The sequence below is a fragment of the Dryobates pubescens genome, chromosome 35, assembly GCF_014839835.1.
Source record: "Dryobates pubescens isolate bDryPub1 chromosome 35, bDryPub1.pri, whole genome shotgun sequence".
Taxonomy (NCBI): Eukaryota; Metazoa; Chordata; class Aves; order Piciformes; family Picidae; genus Dryobates; species Dryobates pubescens.
This window is the reverse complement of record NC_071646.1, coordinates 4,476,721-4,504,659: the sequence shown is the minus strand read 5'-3', so window position 1 is coordinate 4,504,659 and position 27,939 is coordinate 4,476,721. Positions and strand designations below refer to the sequence as shown.

The 27,939-nt window shown below is 56.6% G+C and overlaps 1 protein-coding gene across 1 annotated transcript; it reads left to right on the top strand.

The window, feature by feature from the left end:
* The first annotated feature begins 12,351 nt into the window (after positions 1-12,351).
* Positions 12,352-26,581, top strand: SLC16A1 (solute carrier family 16 member 1). Its single transcript, XM_054176410.1, has 5 exons — positions 12,352-12,476; positions 21,138-21,395; positions 24,234-24,377; positions 24,812-25,675; positions 25,976-26,581. Exons 2-5 carry the CDS (start codon positions 21,179-21,181, stop codon positions 26,260-26,262), a joined length of 1,512 nt encoding a protein of 503 aa, XP_054032385.1. The 5' UTR covers positions 12,352-12,476; positions 21,138-21,178; the 3' UTR covers positions 26,263-26,581.
* Positions 26,582-27,939: the final 1,358 nt, after the last annotated feature.

Here is a 27,939-nt window from a genome sequence, read left to right as displayed (position 1 = left end):
AAATTTGGCAAGGGGATGTTCTCGGGATCTCTGATCTCTGGAGACAGTCATTCCCACTGGGAGTTTACCACACAGCCCCCAAGGGCTTGTAGCAATAAACAGGAATATTTTTGCTCCGGTAGGAAGGACAAAGGAAAAAAAAAAAAGAAGAAAGGGACAAATACTGATCTTAATCTCTCTCTCTGCAACCGGTTTGAGAGCCCCCATTCAAATTCTCCACATTGCACCTCACCAGGGGAGCTCATTCTCATATCAAGACAGCTATCTAAATGAAGGCCTGGAGCAGGAGCCCTCTGGTCTGCAGTGATGGCTCTGCCTAAAGCAAACACTGAAAAAGGGTCATTAATCTTTCAGGGTCATCTGGGACTTGGAGCCCTGGCACTGTGGCCCCAGGGGCTGCTTCGTGCCCCTCTGCCCGTACCTGTGCTGCGTGTGAGCCTGTCCAGCCCACAAGCTGATGGCTCTGTGCTGGGGGTGTTGGTGGGGTTCCTGAGCAGGGGGTGATCTCCAGAAGAGAGGGGATCTCCCCAGAAGAGAGCTGCAGGCCCTTGTGCCATGTGCTGGGTACTGACATCTTTCCTGCTCCACTGGCAGGAGCAACCTTGCAGCCTGTGAGGCATCCACTGGACTTGGTCTGGCTGTGGTGAGACATTGCCATGGCTGCGGTGGTCAGCAAGCAGCAGCTGCTGAGCCACAGGAATAACACTCAGGCAACTTGGCAGGAAGGTTTACTTCCAAAATCCACCACATTAGTGTCAGGGGAATGAAGTAATGTGACAGAAATGGCTTTGCCTGCAGATGGGATCATGGAGGCTTTATCCATCCAAACAGAGAGGCCAGTGGGGCACCAGGGGAGTGCCAGAGCCCCTTGCCTCCGGCTGCTGTGAGCATCCCTGGCTGTGTGGGGATGAATTCTGGCCCTGTTCCAGCGCTTGGGCTGGCTCCTGGGAAGGTGCCGCCCCATCCTGGGACGAGCCACTTGCTGCTCCCCTCAGCAGCTGGGTGTCAGGGCAGGCAGGAGGGAAGGGTTCCCTGGCCCCATGTCCCTGGAGAGGTGGTGGCAAGTGCCTGGCAGTTGGGCATGTGCATCTCCTGGAAGGTGTTGGGTGGGAGGTGTTGGGTGGAAGGGCAGGCAGTGTCCACACTGTGCCTCACCCCTGGGGCTGACAAACAATGGCAGGGAAGGCAGCGGGGGGCTGGGAAGCGCAGGGGACAACAGGACACACCCCAGCTGCATGTGCCCTGCTTCTGCCAGAGCCCAGCAGGCACCCTCCTGCTGGCACCCTCCCAGCAGTGGTCCTGTCCCTGGTCCCATAGCTCCCTGCCCCATAGCTCCCTGCCCTCCCAAGGCTTTTGTTTCCTGTCCCTGGAGGGAAATACATCTGAGGCTCAGGTTTCCAAGATGGAAGAGCAATTTCTTGCCCAGCAAATTGCCCCTGTTTTGTTTTGGTTCCCGATCCCAAGCTGACTCTACTGGCATATGCTGGGAGGCCAGGGCAGATGCCTGCCAAGGCAACTTGCAGATACCAACCACAGCGGTGGCCCACTGGCTCCCAGGGGCACCCCAGCAGGCATGAGTGCCTCATGAGCTGTGCCCAGGCCTCCATGGCTGCTTGGGTGAGGGTGGGAGCTGGGTGCCTTTCCTGGGGAGCTGCCTGCACTCATGGGATCACACGTGCCAAATGGTCAAGCACAAAGCTACAGCCCAGAGGGTGGCTGGGCACTGTGGGCTCTATGTACAGGGCCAGGGTGAGCTCCAGCATCCAGCTGAGCAGACCCAGCTGGGACACAGACTTCAGCCTCACTATGGCCTGATCAGATGGGACCCTGAGGTTTTCCCAGAGACAAAGGGGTGTGAAGAATCCTGTGCTTGCCCTGGGGCTCCATGCCTGGAGTCACAAGCCTCTGACACCTCACTGAGGCCTGGGTGGCATTAGGGACCTGCAGAAGTGCAGACCCTGCCCCAGGCAGGCTGGTCCATGGACTCTGCCCCATGTGTGGGAGTTGCTGCTGCATTCCCGCTGCAGCCGAGGTGAAACTGAAGATTTCACGGTGTGAGGGCTCTGCTGGCAGCCCACTGCCCTGTTACCTGGGGTCTCCAGGGCAGGGTGGACCATGCTGCAGCATCCTCTGCCTTCATCCCTGCTCCCCCAGCACTGAGGATGGCAAGGGCCCCTGGCCAAGTTCCCACTGCCCAGCTCCTCTCGCAGGCTTGAAATTCACTTGGGAAAAAAAATACTTAGACTAACAAATAACAAACCTGGCAGCTGGCCAGCGATTCAAAGGCTCCAAAAACCAAGCCGAAATTTGCAGCTGGCCACACTCCCTGCCTGGTTTGGCAGCAGCCCTGGTGTCTGAACACCTGCCAGGGCCAGCAGCAGCCGCGGCGCCTGCAGCAGAGCTGCCGAACCGGCTGCGGGGCATCATGCGTGCCCTGGCACTGCTGCTGGGGCCAGGGACTGCTGCTCTACCCGTGCCCCAGGCTTTATTCTCACAGAAAGGGATACGCTGGCTGCAGGGAGCAGCTGCTGGGACAAGGAAAATGCCTTGGAAAACTGTTTGCAAACAACACTGTTGCTGTGGGAGGAGGGTGTGTGCCTGGGCTCTCCGCACAGGGTGGCATTGCTCACCTCTCCGACTTCCCGTGGAGCTCCCAGCTGGCCACGCTGGCTCCCTCCCCATCCCAGGCAGGCTGGCATCACCCCCTGAACACCAACTCAACCAGGCCTGGCGCTGCCAGGGTGGCAAGGGAGCGTGAGGTTGGCTAGGCAGGGCGATCAGTGCAGCGCTGGGAAGCAGGCAACCAGGCGAGAAAACACAGCAGAGCCTGGCAGAGGTCGGCGCTCCCGCAGGGTAACACAAACTTTGCTAATCTTAGGTGACACCAGGGCAGAGAGGTGCAGGGGAGCACAGGAGCTGAGTGGGCAGCTGCTGGAGGGGCAGGGCCCTGTGGCCCCCTGGCCTCCCTGTGCCCAGGAAGGGGGTGTCATGTGGAAGGGTAATTGGATCCCAGGATTTACTGAATGATACTGTGGATTATTTCACAGCCATCATGTCACAGGGTAATCTTGTTATGGCATTACACAGCCACAAGTGCGTGCAGCCCTGGCGTGCCCATGGCTGGGGACACACAAGAACCTGCCTGGGACACTCCTTGCTGAAGCCTGGTCTGAGACCAGATGACAGAGGAGGAGTCAGTTAGCCAAGGGTGATTGGTGCCTTTTGGCACCAGCAGCTATTTAAGGTACACAAAAGGCTGTGATGTGGTGCCAGTGACTCGAAGGGTGCAGAGTCCATGGGGGCATGAGGGACCTTGATGAGCAGCAGCATGGCTGTTCCTGCCCTGGCAGCATTGCCTGGCTGGCACACGGGACTTAGGAGTCAGCTGCCCACCACATGCCCCCAGTCTAGGCTTCCCTCATGGGGACTGGTTTTGGCAGAGCCCAGGCCTGGAGAGGCGATGTGCCCATCCAGGGACTGCTGAGCCCCAGGTATCCTGGGGAGCACAGTCAGGGCACCCCGTGGAGACAAGGAGGAGCTGGTGGCTGGCACGCTGTGTGGGACCTGGAAGTGGGGTCTGCGGTGGGACCTGTGTGGGACACTGTGTTGGATCTGGACGTGGGGTCTGTGGCTGCTGCTGGCCCTGTGACAAACGCCTGCTGTGAACCCAGACCGCGAACCTCCCTCTGTGCTCCCTCTGCTCTCCGCAGCGCAGTCGCTGCTTTTCCAGGCCAGGACGGAGGCGAATCCAGCTCTCCTCTGAGACGGTGAAAACACAGCACGACCCGAGGTGTGCAAGAATAGCTCCTGAGCCAGGGCAGAAAAACAGCCACGACCGCAGCTTCCTGCCGCGGCCCCTGGAGTGGGAGGCGATGGAGACACCCAAGGCTGGGGCACCTGGAGCTACCCAGGGGGCTGGGGACTGCTGCCGGGAGGGGTGGGCAGCTGGTATGAGACCCCAGCCTGCTGGGGCTGGTGGCAATCCCCCGAGCCTGGGAGGAAACTCCGGCATCATCCTCCTCCTCCTTCCTCATCCCTCTGGTTTGTGATGGGGAAGTGAAAACCCTGGGGCAGTGTTGCCCGGCCCCACAAGAGCTGCTGCCAGCCGAGCCATGGCACCAGATACAGCCTGTGTTTTACTGGGATTAGTGATCTTTGGTGTTTGTGCCCCAATGAACTTCCACCCAGAAAGTGGATATTTGTATTTGTACCCAGCAGTGGCAGGTTTAATCAAAAACAAGCTTTAAGGCATTTGTTGGTTTGTTTGTGCCTGGCTGAAACACTGAAATCTGAAACACTGCAGCTGCAGCCAAGTCTCCCACAGCAGGTTTCCAGCAGGTTAACTTTGGACTGGAGTGATAACAAATTATCTGCAGAACACATGTGGAGGGAGCTAAATGCCAGGGTGTTTGACTTGCCTCTCGCTGCTCCTGCTCCAATTTTCTCTGCATTTTTGCATCTCTTGATACATTTGGTGGGGTTTTTTTAAGCCTACAAACCAGGGAAAGGGGAGCAGAGCTGTGATCCTAAAATGGGAGCGTGACCTCCTGCTCACAAACAAGGGCTGGCTTTATTTATCCCTGAGCTGGGCTTGGGGAATGACAGAAATGTTTCTTGTCCCACAAAAAACCCCACCCCAAAACCCCCCAAAACAACACCCTGGCTTCTCAGGTGTTATTAGAGCAGGGGTGATAATTCAGATTGAGCAGCTTATTAGGCACATTTAGTCCTGTTCTCTGTTTAGGGAAGAGCTGGGATTTGTTTAGATGGTATCTTGTGGTCGGTGCAAAGATTTTCTTCTGAGGCTTTCTGGAGACAGTGTCTGTGTGCACCTCGTGCCCCTGCCAGTACTCATGACATGGACTGGCATGCTGCCATGGAGGGTGGGTCAAAAGATGTTTGATGGGGCACCTGCCCAGGTGAGGAAGCAGTTCTGGCTGGCACGTAAGGCTCAGTGAAGTGCTCAACGCGGCTTCTCCTGCAGCTCAGCCACCAGGGTTTGTGTAAACCCAGACACAAAAAGCAGATGAAGAAAGCAGAGCTGAGTCAGCCAGCGAGAGCTGGTTTTGGTGGACACTTGGCAGTATTTATCCAAACTTTATCCCCGGTAATGTGGACATGGGAGGCAGAACTCAAGGTCTGTAAACCTGCTTCCTCCCCCACTACCTCCTGGAGCCTGGCCACGCAGCTGACCACGTGGCTGCACAAATGCTGAGGGTGATTTGTGAGGGGCTGTGGGTTATGAGGGTACAGAGGAGTGGGACTGTAGAGTTGGAGAGGCCATGGGCAGAGCATCCTGGTGGGGCAGAGGCAGGAGGACATGGCAGTAGGCTGGTCCCTGATGAAGCAGGGAAAAGCTGCCTGCTTCCTGCTCCGACCCTCACTACTGGTGGGGCATGAAATCCTGGCCTCCAGGTCAGCAAAAGGCAAAGTCCCCAAAGCCTGTGCTGGGGCCAGGACTGCTTCCAGCTTTCCATGTACTTTGGTGGTGATGGACTTAGGCCTGTGTTTGCGTAGGGAATGGACTTGACCCACTTCACCGGGAGCCAGCCCCCAGCAAGCCTTTGGGATGCTCTCCAGCCAGCACCCCGGCCCTGCCGCCCCCTCTCCCTGCTCCACCAGCCGCGGTCACCACTCTCTCCTTCCCAGGGCCAGGAATGGCACTGAGCTGGGCCCTGGGAAGGAGCAGAGCCCGTGGGCTCCCCTGCATTGCTCGCAGTGGGGGGGTGCTCAGTGGCAGCAGCATTCCTGTGCTGGGCCATGCGGCGGCTGCAGGCTCCTCTCTGGGGATCTTTCCTCCAAGAGCTCCTCTCCAGGGATCTTTCCTCCAAACAAGCATGGTCAAACAAAGCCAGGGGGACAGAGGCTTTCCTGACATTGTCAGTCCAGGCTCTTTGGGAACGGAACAAGTGGGGTTTTGGAACAAGCAGCACAAATGTCTATTTACACGTGCACACAATGGGTCGTGTGCTCACCAGCGCTGGACAGGAGCAAGCTGTGGCCATCCTGACAGCGAGGGAACAACTGGGACAGCAGCACCAATCAACTCGGCCACCAAGAAACTGCCAGCACACAGAGCTTTGTATTTGCTGTCCTTCCACCCACTCTTGCCCCAGTGCAGCCTGTGGGGCTGTGGGGGACAGCAGGGTGTTTTAAAAGGCCCCTGCATTACAGCAGCCCCACCCCTGCCCCTCTGAGCCGGAGTCTGCTCTCCCTGTGCCCAGCAATCTGGGAGCAGGGCAGTGCTCAACTTTGGGGCTTCTCTTGGGGCAGGTGCTTGGGATGCTGCTAGGGAGCAGTGCCTGTAGAGGATGGGGTTGGTGGCCACTCTGGTTGGGGTATTGCTGGCCCAGCGTACCACAGGTGCCACCTTTCCCTCCCTTTTTTGTTACCTGATGGGGACTGGGGGTTATTTTTGGGAAACTTTCAGGTACTGAGCCAACCCACAGAGGAAGAGGGAGAATAGAGGCACCTGGACAGAGCTTCCAGGGAACAGACACACAGACTAATGTCTGCCCTGCCTCTCCATGAGCAGGATCCCGTTTGTTGCACAGACATGAAAGGTGTCTCTACTTGGACAGCCATTCTAAACCAGCAGAAGCTCACTGAAGGGCTCTGCATCCCCCTTACTGTTGCTTGAGAAAATAAGCACATCCCAACCTCCTCCCTGCAGCTTTTGCTTTTTCTTCATGATGGATGCCCAGACATGGAGCAGCCTAGGCTGGGCAGTGCCTGTGGCATGGGTCTGGGAGCTGGCCCAGCACAGGGAATGGGCTTGGTGTCTCCTCTGAGGATGGGCAATGAGAGTCCTGAGGTGACATGCATGCTCTGCAGGCAGCTTCCTTCCCAAGTGCCTGCCAACCTGCTTGTCCTAGTCCAGCCGTTCCCAGGGCCTCCCAGGTGGAATGACAGGAGTGGGCTCCTTGCCTTCCATGACCTGTGTGCTCAAGCCAGGAAATCCCAGCCCTCTGGTATTTGCCAGGCTCCAGGTTTAAAAATATTTAAGGAAAATAATCCTTCAGTCTCAATGAGGCCAAAGCAATCCTGGGCAGGTTTCAGAACAAATACTGGGGGTTGTGTTTTGTCTGTCCTCAGCAGGCACTTGGCTCAGTGCTTGCTGCCTCCCCAGGGGTTTATGCAGCCATGAGGTCCTGGTGGCTGTCCTTGGCCATGTCATGGCTCTGGAGAGGAGGACGCCAGGTAAGACATCCACTGTGCACTGTAGGTGGGAGATCTCAACCCCACTGGGCAGCCAAGAATGAGTCAATGGTGGCTGAGGCTGTCAGCAGGGTTTGGGAGCATGACATTGCATGCCCAGGTCTGGGGTGCTTGCCCTGGCCAGCGCTTGCCCTCCCTCAGCTTCAGTCTTCTCCTCTGTAAGCCTTGCCTAGCAGAGCCTCAAGGTCTGCTGACTCAGTCCCACAGCTCCCCAGGCTCTGCACTGGGTGTACTGGACCTCTCCAGTGACCCCACCAGCAGGAACAGCTGCCCCAATGCCGTGGGCAGCCCTGTGCAAGCAGGCAGTGGGAGCCATGCACCTGGAGACTTCGAGGCATCACCAACAGGCATCACAGCCAGCTGGGCAAGCCCTGTGCCTGCAGGAAGGCAGCCACCTCCTGGCTCTCAGGCCACCTGCAATCCTCTCCCTTCCTTTTCAGACCTCTGAGAGTGCCCCAAGCTCCTCCAAGCTAACACAGGACCTAAACTGTCAAGCACTACAGAGAGGAGCTGGGCTTTTGCAACATCCCAAGGCAACAGCTGCCACAGAAACAGCAAAGTAAGAGCAGAGCTGGAGAGCAGCCCTGGAGCACCGTGGTGATGCTACCATGAGATCTCTGAAGGTGCCATCCTTCCAGAAACAGTCCAGTCACCAAACCCACCAGCAGTGGAAATCAATCCTAAGGATGTGTCGTGTGGAGAGGGAGAGGCATTGCGGCCTCTTTGGAGATCAAGCAACACGGCCATGAGTGCCTCCAGCCTCTGTCAGCTGGGGATCACACAAGGCACCAACTGGCACAAGGCTCCCTGGGCAGGGGAACAAGGCAGAGTGACATGCAGGTGAGGGAGTGTTGTTGACATGTGAAGTTATTTGGTGCAGGATAAGGTTAAATTACTTGCAGTACCCCCACCTTTTCCTCCCCACCCCAAGAACAGGAATAGAGTCATTAAAACAGCATGTTCTGGGACAGCTGTGATCCCACAGGAGAGCTGGACACAGCGAACAGTACACCCACCACCATGGCCTGACCCCATTATCCCTGCCTCTTTCCTCAGGGATCCCCAGGTCTGCCAAAAAGCTTTTCAAGGAAGATGATCCCAGCATCTGGTGTATGTGGCAGAACAGGATCTTGTGCTGGTCAGACTGGTTTGGGTGACCCCAGCTCAAAGAGGACAGCAGTGTGGCTGGACTGCAGCTCAGTGTTCATCCACCAGCAGCATCCTGAGGACAGGATCTCTGTGTCACCTACATGCTGATGCCCCATCCTGGCAGTCTGATCACTGGCAGAGGCTCAGCTGCTCCCTGAGGTGAAGTTCACCTCTGAGTAGAGGACCGAGCTCCCCTGGCAGGGAACCTGTTGGCCCCTTCCCCTGCCTGCACGAAGGCACAGAGCACCTGTGGCAGATCTATGGGCAGGGCAGCTTCCTTGAGTGGAGGACTGGCGCTGCCAAGAGGAGCTTGTCAGGCGGCCAGTGCTCGGGAAATGAGGAAGGAGAGCGTGGAAAGAACGAGTCACTGCAGCGGGAAACATATGGGAAGGCAATCTGCAGGGAGGGACAGCAGCCCCCACACTCCCTGAAGAGCGAGTGCAGACCCAGCCGGGGCCTTGCAGAGAGGTGAATTAGCATTGGAAAGGACATCCAGCAGCATCGCTTTCCTCTGGCTCCAGGGACGGCAAGGGAGGAGGTACAGAGATACTATTTCTTGTGCCAGATAAGCGCCTTGGCAAGCAGCGGCACACTGGTGTATGCTGGGACCCACGGGAAGGACCCAGAGAGCACTTGCCCAAGAAAATGAGGAACAGCCTACATGTGACATCTCTTAACATTTGCTGTGCAGTCTTCACGTGGTGAAGGCTCCTTTATTTCTAGGCAGGCTCACCAAGGAAAGCATCCTTCTTCTGGCAGCGAAGATGAGGTGTGACAGCTGCTGGGATGAGGGCTGGAGCCAGGCATGTGTCACAGCACAGCCTTCTCTTTCCCAGGCAGAGAAGCTGAGCCAAAACGAAGGCATCAGGCAAAGTTCTCCACAGAGCACATTTACCCTTCTCCCATCTGGCAACAGCAGTGTGAGCTTACCTGCTGCCATGTGCCTCCAAGTGCCACCCACCCTCCTCAGCTCCTGCTTCCTGGGGGCTCACATGGATGTTGGCAGCCACCCCTCGTTGAAGTCTCAGTCTGAGAGACCCTGTGTGAGATTACTCTCTTTCTGCTGGCCTCACATCAACTCATGCCCCAAATCACTGTGTTTTTTTAACCCTTTGCTGGTCACACCATGCCCATGGATTTTAGCAAGGAAGTAGCTCTGCTACCTACGACTGATGTGTGTCAGGTGCAAGCAGTGCACCCAGTGCACCTCAGTGTGCTGAGCAGGTGTGGAAAAATCCCCAACTCCTCCTGATGACAGCAGATGTAGGTCAGTCACTAGTGTCTGAACCCAGGGGACTTGGGACCACTGTGGGGAGATGTGACCTTGCCAGGGGGTGGTCAGTTTCCCTGGGGGAGTGTGTGTGTGAGTCTGGTGGCGGAGGGTGGGCAGAGCAGCAAAAGGAGCCCAAATGGGTGAGAATTGTCACCTCAAGGGGTGTAAAGACCAGCACAACTGTCAGGGATTCCTGTGGTGTACAAGTGGCCATTTGGAACATTTTTTTCAGCAGACACTTTCTTCCCAAGAAAGATTATTTTCTAAACAATGACAGAGGCCATTACAGCAACAAGGTCCTGAACAATGCTGTGCTTTTATCATCCAAGGGAGGCAGAGCCCACACGTTCCCTGAGGACAGCACTCCAATGCCTTCTCCTCCCCATCCATTGTCACAGGGTTGCTATGATGGGTAAACTCAGAGCCTGGAAGCTCAGCTGAAGTGAAATGTGAATCCAAAAGTTCAGAAGACCTTTTCCCAAAGCCTACTCAGGAAACTAGGATAGGTATCTCAAAAGAACAGACTTTCCCAGGAGATCTCCAATAATTCCTGGATTTGGATTCATGTTGTCACCTCCCTTATCAAGCAGGACATGCGTGTTCATGACAGATGACAGGGCTAGACATCTACACCTGCTAGAGACATTAATTAAGAGAAACCAGAGCTCCTAATGATATTTTAAGATTTACTGCAGGTCCTTCATGTTTACAATGGGACACAGAAGACCTGAACTTGGGTTGCTCTGCCATGGCCTCCCGCGCTCTGGAGGTAGAATGTTTTGGCTGTACCCGACTGTGAACTCCATGAGTGCCCACAACAGTGCAGCCATTGCAAGGCTGCAAGGCTGCTTAGAGCTGCTTTTCAAGGACAGCTTTGTTGCCCAATATCCTGAAACAATATCCTGTTTTCCTCACAAGGAAAAAATTCCTGATGGGATTAATATTAAATCCGTCTTTTAAAGGAGACAAAACTGCAGTGGCACAGAAGAGGAAGGACTCCTTTCCACTTTGCACAAGAAGGAGAAACAGCAGCAGCAGCTGCCTGATGGCTTCTCACCTCACTTCCAGCCCACTGCTGCTCTGGCAGCTCCCAGCTCATCTGAGCTCTGCCATCCTCCACCTCTCTGCATTTGTTTTTTGCATTTCCCTAAACACAGCTGTGCCTGGAGCATGGTGCAGCAGCACCGGGACACGCTCTGCGGCTGTCACACAGCTTCATTCATGCCAGCAGCGCTGGGTCTCTTTGAAGGAACTCAAAGGAAGCTCCTGTCCTGACTGGGATCCCCCTGCAGCACTCCCCACCTCAGCCCAGACCATGCAGAGCACTCAGTCCCAGATGGGAAGTCAAGGAATGGCAGAGCTAACTGGTGCTTGGAGACAAAATTGCCCCTTTTAAATGATTATTCATCCTGTTGCCTAAGCAAACCAGAGCCAGACCTCTCCCTCTTAGGTCAGGCAGAAACAAGGCAGATCAAGAAAACCTCCCACCCACTGGCGCTCTGGTTTAGGGTGTCTGGCCTCAGAAGTGGGTGAAGGAGTTTGTTGTAGTCCCTGTTCTCCTTTCATGAGTGCACCTGGCCCGCTGGGTGCCCTGACACGCTCGGAGCACACCCCGAGCACCCCCGCAACGTGCTCCTGCAGCCGCCGTTTCCCCTGACATGAAAGGGCTCGCAGCTCCTGCAGCCTCATCTGTGCAGTGTCACCGCAGTGCCTCTGCTGCTCCCCTCCTGCCCTGCCTGGGCTCTGCGCCACACGGCCCCAAAGCGAATTACAGCCTCAGACATGTGGCCCAGGGGACAATTAGCGCGATTAGGCTGGGGAGAGCAGCTCAGGAACACGATGGAGGCAACAGTGCTTTGTGCAGCGTTCAGTGCACATGGGGAGCAAGGAGCACTCAATGCGTGGGTACCAGATGTGTGGGTGCCACAGGCAGTTTGGCATTGAGGGGGTGAGGAGCTTAGATTGGGATGGAGCCATGCTGCCAGCGAGGTCCCACACGCCAGTGCTGGGCATACCAAGCCCAGGCCCGTTTTCCTCCATAGATCCCAAAGTGATGGGAATGCCAGTGGCATCCAGGCCATGCCCAGGCTTCACACACCCCAACTGCTTGGAGCTCACTTCATCCGGGATGATGGCAAAGGGTGCTGGGACATCCTCCAGTGCATCACTATACCGAGGAAGAGGCAGTGGCCAGCCACAGGTAGTGGCTGTGCGTGACTTTGTGGTGCCCATGTTAAGCACCCTGGGCAGGGGACAGGGCTGGTAGCTTTTAGCAGAGCCGCTTGGCAGCGTCCACTCGAAAGAAGTCCCTGGGGCGCTGCAGGGCCTGGTGGTGTGAGCAGTGGAGCCGGGCAGGGCACGAGGGGTGTCCTTGTCCCCCCCCCCGGTGACACCCCCGCAGAACGAGGTAGGGGAAGTCCCGAAGCTGCTGCTGCGTCAAGTCCCAGCAGCATCCGGCCCGGCCTCCCGCCCGCCGGCGGCGGAACCGGCCAGAAACCTCCTTCCCGCGACACTGGGGGCCCCGGGACCCGCGAGGAGCGGGACTCGTGAGGGCCGGAGAGGCGGCGGGGCCCGGGACTGACGGGGGCCGCAGCTCCCGCCCGCCGCCGCCTTTCCCCCGCCGAGCCGGTACGTGCCGGGGCGCACGGCTGGGCCGGGCTCTGCCGCCGACCGCGGGGGCCCCGGGGGGCAGCGGGAGCTGCCGGGGCGGCGCGCACGTGGCGCGGGAGGGCGGGGTCCAGCAGCGTCCCGCCCCACCCCCGCCCTCCGCGGCCCCTCCGCCCTTATAGCGGCGGGGGCGGGGGCAGTAGCACTCGGCCAGCGGCGGCACGCGCAGGTAGGGCCCGGCGCCGCCGGGGCGGCTCCACGTGGCGGGACTGAGCGGGATGCGGGGTCGGGCCGGGGTGGGGTGGGGTTCCGCTCATTCTGGTGGCCCCGCGCAGACCGGAGGCGTTGCGCCCGGCATAGAAGGCGGGAGGGTCCTGGGCATAATGGGGCTGCAACCGGTGGCTGGTCGCACGTGGGCGCAGCCGCTCTTGGCGGAGCGAGCAGCTCCCCGCCGGCGGGTCTCGCCGTGCCATGTCCGCCGCCACTCCGGGCCTTCCGGCGCCCCCGGCCCCGGGGTGCAAGAAGTGTGTGTATGGGGTGCGTATTTCGTTCCCGTTCTGGCCCAGCCGCGTGGGTGAGGGTCCCACGCTTGCCCTGCCTGGTAGCCTTTCGCCGCCTGGGCCGCCGGTAGCAGCGCCCCGCGGCCGGTCCCGCGCGGGCAGAGCCGCCCTCCGTGCGCCCTTGTCCCAGTGACCCCCGGGCAGAGGCCAGTGGCCTCGGGTGACTTCAGGGCCCCGGGGGTGCCCTGTCCCGGGGTGCCCTGTTCCGGAGGTTGCCTCCTACCTTCTCAGATGCTCGTCCTGGTGCGGCTGGCGGGGACCGGCGGGGCCCAGGCCCCTCTGCTCTTGGCCGCTCCGCACCGGCGCCCCCCGGCTTGTTCGTGGGGCCGCGTCTTGCGCTCGCGATAGCGGCGGGGCAGAGGCGGTTACCGTCCCGCCTGGTGCCCGATAAGTAGAGGTAGCTCCGGCCGAGGTCTCCTGGAACCGCGACTCCTGCGAGCGCCGGTGGGTCTCCCGTGTGGGGGACGGGCTGGGGGCTCGCCCCTTCTGCCCTTGGGCAGGTTCGTGCGGGAGCGCGGCCGGAGCCTGTGCGGCTGCTGGGGGACGACGCCGGGAGGCCTCTTCCTACCGTCTGCGCAGCGGCCCTCGGCCGCTCGAAGCCACTCGGTGGGGGAGTGGGCGAAGCTCTTCTAGTGCCGTGTCTCCCTGTGGGGTCGGTGCTGGTGGGGAGGAGCCCGCAAGACCCAGCTACGGCGCCAGGACGGGAACCTTTCCATGGCTATTTGTGCCTTGGCAGGGAGGATGGACTTGCTCTGGTCCCCAGCACCGGGCAGCTGGGTCCGCTAGAGCTCGACCAAGGCCGCGAGAGGTTGTTGAAAAGCTCTGGGAGCAGGTGGCAGCTCCTAAACTTTCTTGCCTCTGAGTGCAGCAGGAGCTAGCTCTGGCCTGGGATCCTAGGGGCCGCTCTGTGCAGAGCCTGGTGGCCTCTGGAGGCATAGCCGAGACCCAGGGTGGGATAGTTGGGGAGGCGAGCAGGGCCGGTGGCATCTGGGGCCTCTGGAGGTCAGTGGCCCCCAGCAAACCTGGTGCTGTTTCGACTGGCATGGGTGCCCTGGCTCGGGCCAGGGTCCCGCAGGAAAAGGGTGTGCAGATGCATTTGGAAATTGACCTGAGAAAAGGCGATGAGGAAGAGGTTGTGAATAACTTGTAGCTGCAGTGGGAGAAGTGGGATTTGAATCCTTCCCAGCGACAGCAGATTTTTGCACAGCCCCTTCTGCTGGGCCCCCATCTACCCTGTGCAGTCGCTGCCTTACACTAGGGGTTCCCGATTCATCGCTGTGTTTCTGCACCTTCGCTGGTTACTCATGGTCTTGGGCTTTAAGTTTTCTTGTGAGGGGGAAAAAAAAGACAAGTCTTTTTTTTCCTAGTTGTATCACAAGAAACCTGAAATCTACTGATACTGGTTTTGTGCTTTTCTGGGAGCCTTAAGCCTTTTTGTGGTGCGCAGGCATCCCATTTTCATGCAAAGTGAGGTAATTTAGTGCTGGCTGACTCTCCTGGGTGGCTTTGCTCTGAGGCGTTCTTGGCTTAGCCTAGAAGGAAAGGAGCAGGGCTGAGAAATGGGCCAGAGCACGGAGTAGCTTCTGTGTGCTGGGAGTGGGGGTTGTGGAGGTGCCCCCAGAGCTCCTGTTGAGTGGCTTTGTGAGAAGGGACTTTGTCAGTTACTCACGGGCTGTGTGTGTGTGAGAATCTCTTAACTGCAGGTGTTTTTCTGTAGCATTCTCAAACTTCCCTGTGTCCCCAGGGTACTGTGCCCAGTCCCGGTGCCCTGTTGTAAAGGTGTGAAGCTTCCAGGGTGGTTCCTGGAAAGGTGCAAACGCTTGTGAATGCTTTCTGCTGCCATCTGTCCCACACAATTGGCTTGGCTTATCTGGCAGCTAAGGTGGAAAATACCCAGTGCTGTAATTTTGTGTCCTTTATGAGGAGTTTGGAAGCTGCACGTAGGCTTGGGGAGGTGAGCTGCATCTCATTAAGCACAAGGGTGTTCATCTCATTGTTGCGCTTTTATGGCTTTTCCTATTCTCTGCAATCAGCCTATAGCAGCCACGTGAATAAAGTGGGAGCCTCTCGTGGTGATGTCTGTGACTCACTTCCAAACGTGCCCTTAAAGCTGCTGCAGTGGAGTTGTGCTGCAGCCGAAGAAAATTAGCGTGGGGCTGCAGTTAACTCCTGAAACAGAGGTCACCTGCGTGCTGCTGGGTGAAGGTCCTCTACCTCCAGCTCTGGACCGCCTCGAGGCCTTGAAGGAAATGATGACATGGTGGCAGCTAGGAGCAAAGACTGCTCCAGACTCTTGCTGAGGCAGGGAGTGGTGGTCTGAGCATGGTGGCTGTCTTTCTGGGGTTCTGAGGCCAGGCACTACCTGCTCTGCTGCCAAGCCCCAAGTGCCTCGGTGCTGGCTGGCGGGTGTCTGATGAAAGAATGCTGGTGCTATTTGGTACCACATTTTTCTCATTCTGAGGATTTCCTGGTGGGTACAGGATGTCTTGGGAGCATTCCCGAGCACCGCTGGTGCAGGGAGGACTGACTCTGCTCCCTGGCAGGGCACAGTTTGTCCTCAGGGTGGGACTGAAACCCTGCACAGAGGCTGGGAGTTCGCTGTCCCCTTCTGTGACAGGAAGCTTGGTTGGGGCTCCTGTAGCTCTTTTCCCCTAGGGACAGGAGTGTGAGCGGAGTCTGGGGCTGTATCTTCAGCAGTGCCTTTACTCTGTCCTCAGGCAGGCACAGTGTACTGTGGGGCTTCAATTTTTAATCTTGTGCCTTTTGGGTAAGTCCCTTCAAACCCATGTGTGGAACTCCCCAGTGAAGTGCCAGCAGTGACATGGTCGTGAGCACAGGGTGGGCAGCTGCCAGCCCCGCAGCCTAGGGATGAACCATCCTCATGGAGCTAGTTAGAGGGCTTTGGGTTCTGTTCCTGGGGTCTAAAGTGATGTGAGCTCAGGGAATGTCCATGAGACCTGCTCCACATCATGTTCTTGTAAAAGTTGAAACCCCCTCCAGGTCTGCCTGCAGGGTTTTGGGTCAGAGCTGGGGAGCTAAGGCCCCAGTCAGGCTCTTCTGTAGAAATAAGCTGGGCTTATTGATCTTGTTGATAGCCTAAGCTTGACTTTGTACATTCTTGTGCCAGTACGATGCTTGGTCCTTGCTGAGGTTGAGCGTTGCTGGTGCTAAAACTTGGCGGGGCAGCCCAAGGTGGGAGCTTGTCTGGTACGTGGTGGGCAGGAACAACTTTCCGTCGTTGCTTGCTGCCTCTCAAAGCTGCCAGACCATCCCAGCACCCCACTTCCAGGTAGCTGCAGCCTTCCACCTGTGCACCGTGGCTGTCCTCGGCTGGCCGAGGGCTCTGTCTGCTGTGGAGCCCAGTGCTGAGTGTCCAGGGAAGGGCTCTGGTTCTGACCAGCAGCACTGGCCCCTGGTGGGGTGAGTGGGCTGCTCTGTGCATCTGCAGGCTGGGGCTTGCTGGTGGCAGTGGGTGCAGCTGGGAGGGAGAGGAGAGCAGCTGGTGATGCTGCCGTGCCCCATGGCGTCTGCCTGTCTGCGTGCCCAGCTTTGCTCCCTGGGCTGGCAGACCAGGGCACGTCTGAGGGTGCGCTGGCCGGCCCGGGGGGAAGGCGCTGAGCGAGCCAAGGCGGTGCTGACAAACCTGGAGCTTGCCTGTGTGGGCCCTGAGCAAGCCCTGCCTGTGCTGCTGACCTGGCCTCACCCCGGGAGCTGAGCAGGGCCTCAATCGGGCATTGTCTTGGTGCCGGGCGCGGGGCAGTCACGTAGGCCATGTGCCGACAGGTTAAACCCCGCTCCCTGCTTAATGCTCTAAACCCGCTTAAAGCTGGGGAAAGTGGTGTCTCATTAGCTCAGAACAATCTCTATTTATCTTGTTTCTGGCCAGAAAAAGGCTGAATTCGAAGCTAGGAAGTGTTGTTAGCCATAACCAGCAGCGATTGCCAGCACCTCCAGTTCCCCAGCAGTACCAGATCTCGGTGTAGTTCCAGGGACCAGAAGAGATGTCTGAGGGCTGTTGGGTGCCCACATGGACAGATGTCCCATGGATGTGTATAATGCCTTGTGCTATCCTGCTGCGTGTCGAGCCCTGAAAGAACCTGCTGCTGTGAGCTGAGGCTGGGCTGGAGTAGGTGTTTTTGGCACTTGTCTGGGCAGTGCTTTGGGATGGAGCTGGTGGGAAAGAATGCTCACCAGGCTCCTGGGAGCCGCATCCCCCTCTCATGCCCCTCTGATGGGGACTCTGGGTGGAAGATCCTCAGGGAGCAGGCAAAGGGCAGCTTTGCACCCATCCTGGGTGTGTTGGTATTCAGTGACCAAAAGCTGGATCCAGCTGGCAAAGGCAAAAGGAGCCCAAATGGCTGCTATGTAAGGTAGGGACATTCTTGGGGGACCTTGCTGCCTCTCAGACCCACTGCAGGCTTGTCACATCCCTCTTTGGAGCAGGTGGCTGGTAGCAGATGTAGCCTGCTTGCAGCAGTGCTGAGACCAGCTGTCAAGGACCTGCTGAGGTGCCAAGGGGCACTGGGCAGTTCTTCCAGCCCTCACAGATGATGGGCTCTGCTGCCTGTGCTCCTCCAGCCTCCGTTCTGCCACCACTCTGAGAGCCCTACTCCATGGAAAAGGCTGTGCAAGCTGTCAGGGCAGCAAATGCCAGGTGACTGTGTGCCTAGAACAGGAAAGCCTTGAGCTGCAGCCATGTTCAGGAGCTACATAGTGCCTGGGCACAGCCCCTGTGTGGGCAAGGACCTTCCTTTGTCCTCTGACCCCAAAAAGGCGCGAGGGCGCTTTCATAAAGGGTTTGCCCCAGAAATACTTTGTGGCATTTACAGGGCTGTATAAATGTGAGCCTCTGTCTTTCTGCTCTGGAGCCCTGCCAGCCTGGGGCTCTCAAAAGCACAGCAATTTGCTGCATTATGTAACTCAAAGTCTTGAAATCTTCCCGTTCCAGGCCCCTCTGGAGAAAGGAAATCAGTGCTTGTGTAGGACCTGAGAGGTGGAAGGGTTTTTAGTCTCGGTGGGACCTGCTTTGAGGTGATAGAATCTTGGTTGCCTGCGAAGCCTCTGCTCCTGTTCTCACCAGCACGGTGCAGAGGAGGGTTGCTGTAGGCTATCCATTCCTGTGGATTAGTCAGGACGTTTACAGGGAGCAGATGTGATACTTGCAGTCATTACTTGGTCTCATCAGTCTTAATTACTGCAAATACGGTTATTTTATTTCCTAATAGGGCGAACTGTAGCTGGCTGCCTGGCAGCTGTGAATTTGATTTCCAAACACGTCTTACACGTTGCAGCTCTTCCAAAACAGCTGCAAATGTCATAACTATGTTCTGGGTAGGGTTTTTTTTGCTCTTTGCAAAGGGGAGGAAGGCTTTCTAATGAAACTGGCTGCCTTATGTCTGCTTCCCCTCCCTCCCCCCCCCCCATTTGAAGCTGCTGCGCAGGGGCAAGGAGGAAATCGGCAAGAAGCCTTAATGTGGTTGAGGGAAAGAGCTTTCTAAAAGTGGCCTTCTTAATCAGGGTTTTCTATGAGTCAGGGAAAAATGTTGTGGCATGCAGAACTCATCCTGCAAACCCTCTGGCGTCAGGCTTTGGGAATCTTGCTTCACGGTCTCAAACCTTGTTCAGTTCAAGGTTTTTCCACTCTCTCAGCAGTGCAAGAGAGGTCATGTCTAACCCCACAGAAGACTTGTACTTCACAGAGGAGAGATGCCACCTGAGCACCCACAGGAGGAAGAATGCTATTTGCAGAGGGAGAACAGACAGATGAATTAAGCCACAGTAATTTTGGTGCAGTCAAGCTCCTTGGCAGAGGTGGAAGAATTAAACCTGTGTGTGTCTAAGGAACAAAAGGGGGGGAAAAAAATCCCCAGCACCTTCCAGCTCTTGCTTTGGACAGCTTTTATTGCCAGCAGTTTTAATTAGTGCTACCAAGTGGATTATTCCTTTTGGTAGCTTTTATTGCCAGAACCAGGTTACCTCATCTGTTAAAAATCAGACATGTCAATGTTGTGAGGTGATGCTTTGAAGTTGGGGTGCTCTGCATGTTCAGTGGGACTCGAAGCAAGAGATTGGCTGAACTCCAGTGTGCAGCTTGTGTGGGGAGATGATGTGAAGCAAAACCCAGCTTCATAGTGGCTGTTCAGAAAGATGGGTGAGCTGCTTCCCATGCTGAGACCAGAGGTTCATGGTAAGAGCCTCTGCAGAGCTTGGCACCTTCACAGAATGGCAGGGTTGGAAGAGACCTCTGAAGATCTTGTCCAACCCCTCTGCTAGAGCAGGATAGCCTACAGTAAATCACAGGAATGCATCTGGGCTGGTGCTCATGGGGCTGTGCTGGCTCTGGGTTGTGCCATGGGGGCTTCCTTCAGCCAGACCTTGCCATGGGGGGCTCTGTCTGGTGGGCTGCTGCGTGTGGCTATGGTCCCCGGGGGTCTGAGGAGGGATTCGGCTCTGCTGGCTCCTGGGCATAGTTCAGCTGTGGACGTGCTTGGGGCAGCGTCTTGTCAATGATTCCTTTGTTGGAGTTCAGGGTGGCTCAGATCTGCTCGTGATGGTCATATGTGGCACTGGCTGGGGTGCAGAAAACACCCTGCCAGTGAGGAGAGCAGTGTCTCTGCTGAACCAGCCTGAGCAGCTTCCAGAGCCCAGCCTCCTACATGTCCTCTTGTCCTGGGTGGGTCTGAGGCGGCACCCGAGCCTGTCTGGGTGTCAGGTGGCTCTGGCAAACCTGGTGCCATATCAGGTAACTTTGGCTGTGGCTCTGGTGCCAGGTGGGAGCAGGGGATCCCCATGACTTGGGGCTGCCCTTCAGTTGGGATGTCAGGATCCTGGCCTTGGATGGACACCAAAGCGACATGGAGCAAGCAGAAGCAAGTCAGTGCCTGTGGCACTGTGTGGCATGCTGAGGGCATGAGGGGACATGCCAGGTAGATGCTGGCACGTCAGCAGCTGTGGAGGAGATGGTAATCGCCCAGAGATTGAATGGATGATGCTATAAATAGGAGGCTGCACCTCTCACCTGGCAGGATGCTGTGAAGTTGTTGCTATGGCTGGTGTGACCCAAGGGAGTTCTGGAGAAAGCTCTTGCTCAGAGGTGGCTTTTTCCTCAAGTGGAAATATGAGCAGTGGAGCACAGGACTGACTGCAAGTGAAGGAGCCCCATGGCCCCTCTTGGCGGCTGGTGCTTGATATGGATGCAGGGAGTCTCTGGTGAGAGGTCATGGGGTGTCAGAAAATGGCTTCTCAACTCAGCAGGGTGTGCTGGAGCCCTGGTGCTTTGCATGCTGTTGCCCAGGTTCATGAGCATCTGCTCTGGTTGCAGCTTCTTCCTGGGACAGCTGCTGCTGCTCTCTGCTGCCTTCTCAGCCTTGTTTGGGCAACCACAGCTGCAGGTGGGATCCAGCTGTGTGGCAGCTGCAGCACAGGGATGCAGGAGCTGCTTGTCTCCCAAGTGATCTGATCTGTTGGCCTCTCCAAGAGGATTCCACACCTCAGCAAGCTCAGATGACATTTCCCCATTCATTTTGTTTCTAATCCTGCTGGGTTTGAACTTTGAAGGTGAATTGTTTTTACACTTGAGTGCTTTTGTGAAACCTGCTGTAGGCTTTTCAGCAGGGGAGGAGGGTTTGGCTGTGGCTGGATCCTGGGGTACCTGGCTGGCCAAGCCAGGGAGCTGGGTTCTGCTGGGCTGCTCTGGACAGACCCCCTTCCCCTCTCCACATGGGTGGGAGCCTTTCCTGATGGCTGCCCAGGCTAAGTTTAGCCATGGCCTCTGACCTTCTGGGCCTGCCAGGCGGTGCAGGGACATATGTCTGCTCTTTCCTGGCAGGAGTGGAGCTGTCTAGGCTCCTGGGTCTGGACTGAATTCCTCTGAGGTCTGCATTCCTTGGTCTGGGTGTGCTGTTCCTGCTCTGGGTGGCCTGGGGCTCCCTGGCATATTCCTGTGTACGAAGACAATGCTGGGATGACCTCATAGAGAAGTTGCAGGGGCTCTGCCTCAGGCTGGTGAGCCCTGACCAGCCCAGCCCCTGCCCTGCTCAGCCCTCTGCAATACTGGTAGCTGTGCCCTGGCTGTGGCTGACAGGGGCACTGCCTGCCCTTTTCAGCCTGGGACAGGATGTCATGTCTTACATTTGCTGCTTAAATTTCTGATGGGTGGGACTTGCAAAGGCCAGCAGCAACCCGAGCGTGTGCTTTGGGATGGCCTTATGAGGCCAGGGTGCTGATGCTGTGCCAGCCTTGCAAGCAGGACTCAAGCCATGCCACTGCATGCCAGGGAGTGGGGGTACAGCTGTGTGCTTTCATCTCAGGCAAGTCTTTGTCCTTTGCAGGTCTTTGAACCCCCACTGAGCCATCACCAGCTTGGTTCAAGATGCCACCGGCCATCGGAGGCCCAGTGGGATACACTCCTCCTGAAGGAGGATGGGGATGGGCTGTGGTCATCGGAGCCTTCATCTCCATTGGGTTTTCCTATGCCTTCCCCAAATCCATCACTGTGTTCTTCAAAGAGATTGAGGTCATCTTCAATGCATCCAGCAGCAAAGTCTCGTGGATCTCCTCCATCATGCTGGCTGTTATGTATGCAGGAGGTAAGTGGGCTGCAGGCAGCAGTGCCTGTGCTTCAGTGTGGGATGTGGCTCTGGCTGGGGCTGAAGATCTGCACCTTGCTGTTGTGACAGCAACCAAAACTTGATTCAGTGTTGGGAAGTCTCTCTTTACATGAGAGCAAAGCTTCTCTTTGCGAGTTTGGTTGAAGGAGGCTGCTCAGAAAGTTCGACTGAATGCCCAGGATTCAAAACCAGGTTAATCTGTCCTCTGCAAAGCTGGGAGGGGAAAAAATCTTTCCGGGGAATTACAACTTGTGTAATTCTGCCCTTGTCCTTGTTACACAGCGCTGCTCCCAGCGCCTGCCCGAAGGCCAGGAGCTGCTGCGCCGTGTGTAGGAGCCCTGCTTGCAGGGTTTTCTTGATAAGTTGTCAGCTTCTCTTCTCTTTTCCTTTTTTTAACCCAGCAAGCAGTGGCTGTTTCTAGGGATTTGTTTCTGGTGAGTTCCCGTGGCTCAGCTGTGAGCTGAAACCTGGCACTGCTGGTGCCCAGCAGTTCTGTAGGCAGCTTGTGCTGCTCGAGGGTGCCAACGTGTGCTGGAAGCACAGGGACACGAGCAGAATAAAGCAAAACTGCTTCAGCTGAAGCAGCTTCCCTCCCCCATCCTCCAGAAACTGCTTCTCGGAGCCTTTTAATCCTCGGGCTTTATGCTTGTCTGGATCTGGTGAGGAGCAGGCTCGGCCCTCCCAGCCCTCTCCCCGCCAGCCCCAGTGTCTCAGCTCTGCCGGGGAAGAAGCTCTTCCCGGGAGGCGGCGGCTGTGTCCGCTTCAGAGGCCGGCCGGTGCCTGGCCGCCGGCCCGCGGCCGCTGCCTTGGCGCATCCAAAGGAGCTGACGTCAGCGTGCGGCGAGCGCGGAGCCTCTCCTCCGGGCACAGGCTGGGAACAGGCTGCGCTTTGTCCGGGCCCAGCCAGCCGAGCGCCCTGCGCGCTCCCGGCGCCCGCGCAATAACGAGCTAGCGAGCTCGCCCTTAATGAGGCACAATCTGGGCCGCTCCTCCCCCTAAATACCTCAGAGATGCTCCCTCTGGGTGGCACTGCCTGGAGCTGCCCCGCAGCTGGGGCGCAGTTCCTACCTCTTTCCTGGGGTTGTGCCCCTGTCCCCCTCCCTCCGCAATGACACCGACTCTCCCGCTCCCCTGGAACGGTTGCCATTGAATCCCAGCAGCTCACTCATCTTGAACCACTTGCCTGTTAGATGGTGGAGGGGATGCTGAGGATACTCTGAACCTGCCCAGGTGCATCCCTGACTGCTGGAGCGTGGGAGCATGCTGCTGCCCCACTTGCTTGTTCCAGGGCTCTTGCAGCCTGTGCTCAGACCCTCTGCAGGGTCTGAATTGTACTGAAATAGTTGCAGTGTGGATCCTGTTCTCCCCATTTCCCTCGGCTCCTTCCTGTGGGAGCTACACGCTTACTTGGAGACAGAAAAAGTAGCTCATGTCCTAGATGGTAGTATCTGGCAGTTCCTGCCCTGGGCAGGGCTGGGGGTGGTGGAGCTGGATGTCCTGCAGCTCTGCACAACTACCCTGTGCAGTCATCACCAAGGTCCATGGCTGCAGCGATTTCAGGAGCCCCTTTCTCAGCTCCACGGAGGATCAGGGAGGACTCTGGCATTTTTTGTTTTTCACAGTAGGTCAGCTGCCACTGCTCAGAAATGCTTCATGCAAATCACTGAGGTAGGAGTGAGTGTGAATTCTTCCTTTTGTTTTAATTAAGATCAGGGAATTGCCCCCAGGGTTGCCCAGTGCTGCCCAGCCCCTTGGTTTCCCGAAGGCTGCCCTCGGAGCTTGCTGCTTCAGCCTGGGTTTCCTGGAGGAGAGGCTGCTACTGCCTTTAGACTCTGTGCTGGGGCAGCACCTTTGCCGAGTTCAAGGTCCAGGTTTTGCAAAGTGCTGAGTGCTCTGCAGGGCAGTGTGTGGGGCCTGGGGTGATATGACAGCTCAGGGACCTGCTGCTGCCTCTCCTGGAACTCCAGCTGTAGCCTTTTCCCCCACTGCTGATGGCACCAGGTCGGTGCTTGTGTTGTGGGCTGCTCTGACTGGCACACGGGCACCACTGGCTGTTGGGGAGTGGGATGCTGCAGGGCTAGGGCAGCTCCTGCTGGAGATGTAACCTCCTCCAGGCTTTGTTTAAACTGGGCAAAAAGGTCAAGTAGAGTCTGAGGACCCATGAACAACATGTTGACAACCTCTCTATCTGTTAATGGCCAAGCTGGGTCTGTTAATATTCAATGGCTCTTCATTCAGCTTATTTAAATCCATTTTAGTGTCTGTAGAGTGTGCTCCACGCTATCTAATCACTGTTTGCTCTGGATTAAAGCTCCTGATAATGAAGCACTTGAAAGGTGGGTGTGCAGAGCACTTGGGCTCTTCCTGCTGCAGGGGTAGCAGTGAGATCAAGCACCCCTTCTCCTGGGTGCCACACTGAGTGCTGCTTCTCCACAAGCTCTCAGGGAGCTCCACTTGCTCCCATTGAAGCTGTTTCTGGTCCTGTTCAGAAACATCTTGCTGGAGATGGGCAGCTGCTATGTGCTTATTTGGCTGCTAAGATCCCAGCCTGTGCTGGGGGCAGCTGGTGCTCAGGCAGCTCCATGTTTATCTCACAAAAGGCAGGTTGCTCATAATTCCCAGCTTTCCACGCTCTAACCAAGTAACTCTTACCTCTAGCTGCCCTCAAATCTCATCCTCTCCCTTTGCCCTAGTTCTCTTGCTGGGTGAAGTGTCACTGTGTGAAAGCCAGCAGCCTGTGGCAGTGAACCTCCTGTTACATCTGTCTCATCTCGTGCAAAGACAACTCATCTTGGTGCATCTCCCTCCACTCCCCAGGTCCCATCAGCAGCATCCTGGTGAACAAGTACGGCAGCAGGCCCATCATGATCGTGGGTGGTTGCCTCTCTGGCTGTGGGCTGATCGCAGCTTCCTTCTGCAACACGGTGGAGGAGCTCTACTTCTGCGTGGGGGTCGTGGGGGGTAAGTGATGGGGCAGTGCTGGAGGTATGGAGCAGCTTAAACCCAGAAATTGAGAGGGGAAGTCTTTGAATTTGCATCGATCCCTGTTCCTGTTGAGCATCCCTGTAAGATGGTTCCAGTGACACGATGTGGGGACACCAGCACATGGCACTGATGTCTGGTGCTGAGAATAGAGAGGGTCCATTTGGCTTCCCTCATTGGAGCTGTGCCTTGCCAGTTGACAGACCTTTGTCACAAGCTGGAGTAGCTCCTCCTTTCCAGTTCCCAAATCCCTGTGCCTGGCTTTGCTGTTAGCCTGTAGCTCGTACAGTTGGGAAGTTCCTACACCAAAGTGGAGCTGGGCAGCCCTGCTGGTCCCACCAGCCCTTCTGCTGGTGCTGCTGGCTTGTTGGGGCATGGTTCAGCTCTGATCCCTTGTCTCTCCTCTCCTTCAGGCCTTGGACTTGCATTTAACTTGAACCCAGCCTTAACCATGATTGGCAAATACTTCTTCAAGAAGCGTCCCCTGGCCAACGGGCTGGCCATGGCAGGCAGCCCTGTCTTCCTCTCCACCCTGGCACCTATCAACCAGGTCTTCTTTGGCATATTTGGCTGGCGTGGCAGCTTCCTCATCCTCGGTGGTCTCTTGCTAAACTGCTGTGTTGCTGGGTCCCTGATGCGGCCCATCGGCCCCAAGCCAGATCAGGTGAAGAAAGAGACCAACAAGGAGGTGCTGCAGGAAGCTGGGAAGGTGGTGAAAAAGGAAGAAAGTGACACCAGCACAGACCTCATTGGTGGGAAGGCCAAGAAACAGAAGAGCACACTGTTCCAGACAATCAACAAGTTCTTGGACCTGTCCCTGTTCACGCACAGGGGCTTCCTGCTCTATCTGTCAGGCAATGTGATCATGTTCTTTGGGCTGTTCACCCCCTTGGTCTTCCTCAGCAATTATGCAAAGAGCAAGAAGATTGCTAACGAGTCTGCAGCCTTCCTGCTCTCCATCCTGGCCTTTGTAGACATGGTGGCCAGACCTTCCATGGGACTGGTGGCAAACACCAAGTGGATCAGACCCAGAGTCCAGTACTTCTTTGCCATCTCTGTGATTTACAATGGGGTGTGCCACCTCCTGGCCCCCATGTCCACCACCTATGCTGGCTTCTGCATCTATGCTGGCTTCTTTGGCTTTGCCTTTGGCTGGCTGAGCTCAGTCCTGTTTGAGACCCTGATGGACCTGGTGGGAGCGCAGCGGTTCTCCAGTGCTGTCGGCCTTGTGACCATCGTGGAGTGCTGCCCTGTGCTTCTGGGACCACCTCTCCTAGGTAGGTTTTGCTGTGCTCAGGGAGTTTTGCCTTGCTGAGCTGTTGTGGGTCCTTCTGAGTCATGGGTGGCCTTTGCCACTGGGGCAAGGGGGACAAATATTGACCTTGAAGCCACTCTAGCATCCAAGGGTGGCTGAAGAAGCAGGGGCTCAGCCCTTGGCACAGGGCTGGGGAGCAGGGGTTGGAGGAATATAGACCTGAAGCTGAGGGTGAGGGGCTTGGACTGCACTTGGGAGTATCTCCACAACCTGGAGCAGTTCTGGGGGTGTTTTGCTAAGTTGTCCCCTCTCTGTCCCTCAGGGAAGCTCAACGACATGTATGGTGACTACAAGTACACATACTGGGCCTGTGGGGTCATCCTCATCATCTCTGGGATCTACCTCTTCATCGGGATGGGCATCAACTACCGCCTGGTGGCAAAGGAGCAAAAGGCAGAGGAGAAGGCAAAGAAGGAAGGGAAGGAGGAGGAGACCAACGTGGACGAGGCAGAGAAGCAGAAAGAGGCAAACAACGACGTGGCCCCCTCGCCTCCCTCACCTCAGAAGAGCACGGAGGATGGAGTCAAAGAGGAGGAGAGCCACATGTGAGGGACCGCTGTCAATCCCGGAGTGTCGGGGAAGCGCTGCTGGCCTGGCGCCGTGGCCGGGGCAGTGCTCTGCTGGCCTGGGCAGCTGTGAGAAGTGTTTAAACCAGGTGTTCATTTTAACCAGGCTCTGAATCTTCTTTCCATCTGTGTTCAACAAAGGTGACAGGGCTATGCACGCAGTATCCTCGTGCCAGGGCAGGGGGGCTTTTTATACTGGGGCTTTTTAACAGTAACATGAATGTACTAATCCGTGCCTTAAGCTGAACCTGCACCAGCCTTAGCTCTAAGCTGTGCTTTAGCTCTGTATTCTGCTGGGGGGGGGGGGGGGGAGTTTGGGGGGGTATATGCCTGTATTTTGGGGAGTTTTGTTGTTAAAAAGCCATAAAAAGCAGGATACTGGATTTGTTGAAGCATGATGGGTTTCAGGGCCAGCCCTGGATGAATCCTGCTTCACACGCTTCTTACTGCAGGCCCTCCGTGGAGGGGGAAATCTGGGCATGGGGCAGGGTGGTCTTTGCCCCTGTGCCCGGTGCCTCCTGCCTCTGTAGGTGGTCTTTAGATATGTTTTGAAAACACTTTAGCTACTGTAGTTCTTAAATCCCCCTTTTGTAGCTGTGCTCTCACAGGATCTTTGGGTTGGAGAAAGAAGGTTGCGGCTCACTGGGTAGTGTCGCTCGGGCCCTGCCGCTGAGCCCTCCGTGGGGTGGGCTGGGGTCGCCTTGCTCCTCAACTCTGCCTTGGCAGTGCCTCTTTCCAGCCCAGCACTGGGTGACGTGAAATGGGCATAAACAACGGGAGCTTGGCCGCTGGTGCTGGGCTGAGGCTTCAGCCCTGGTCCTGCCGCCTCATCCCACCAGGGCTGGGCTTCCACCGGAGCGTCCTTGCGCCGATCCATCCCTGTGCCAACCGTTCCCACCCGGGACGGGCGGTTTGGGCAGAGGAGAAAGGTTGGGGGGAGGTGGGTGGAGCTGCTACATCCCCTGAGGCCAAGCCTTCTGCTTTCCCTCTTCTATCCCTTAGAGGAACCTCTTTTACTTGCTTCTGTTCAACTGAGACCGTGAGGCGGCGGGTGCCGAGCCGCTCCGCTGGGACCCGGCAGGGGGAGGAGAGAATTTGTACGTATTTATTTTTTACTTTTTAGTGCTGGAAAATATCTCAAAACGTACCTGGAGCAGGTTTAATGGCTCTCAAGTTCTGGTAAATGTTGATCAGAAATATGTAAGAGGCTGAGTTTTTTTTTGTTTGTTGGTTTGTTTTGTTGGTTTTTTTTTGTTTTGTTTTTTTTTTTTTCAAATAAACTACCTTTTTTTTTCTTTTTCTGGGTTGGTTTTTTTTCCTCCCCTCCCCCTCCATGATTTGTCCTTCAGACGTGAAACTTCTCTCCTAGAAATCGCACTTCTGTGTGCCAGATCTGTCAGCTTTGTTTGGGGGGAGAGGTGAGTGGGGCTGTGGCAGAGCTCTTCTAGTACCCCCGAGGCTCCTGCTGGCTGTGGAAGCTGCTGGTTTCCATCCAAGGGTCAGATGCCCCTCTCCCACTGTGCCAGCTGCAAGAGGAGGGTTTGGTGAGTTCACAGTCAAATGTCCCCACTCTGGTTTTAAGAGATGTTCTGTTCCCCTGCTTTTCTTTCCAGGATGCCTGTGAAAGCCTTGATCTGAGAAGGGTGGACACAGTTTGACA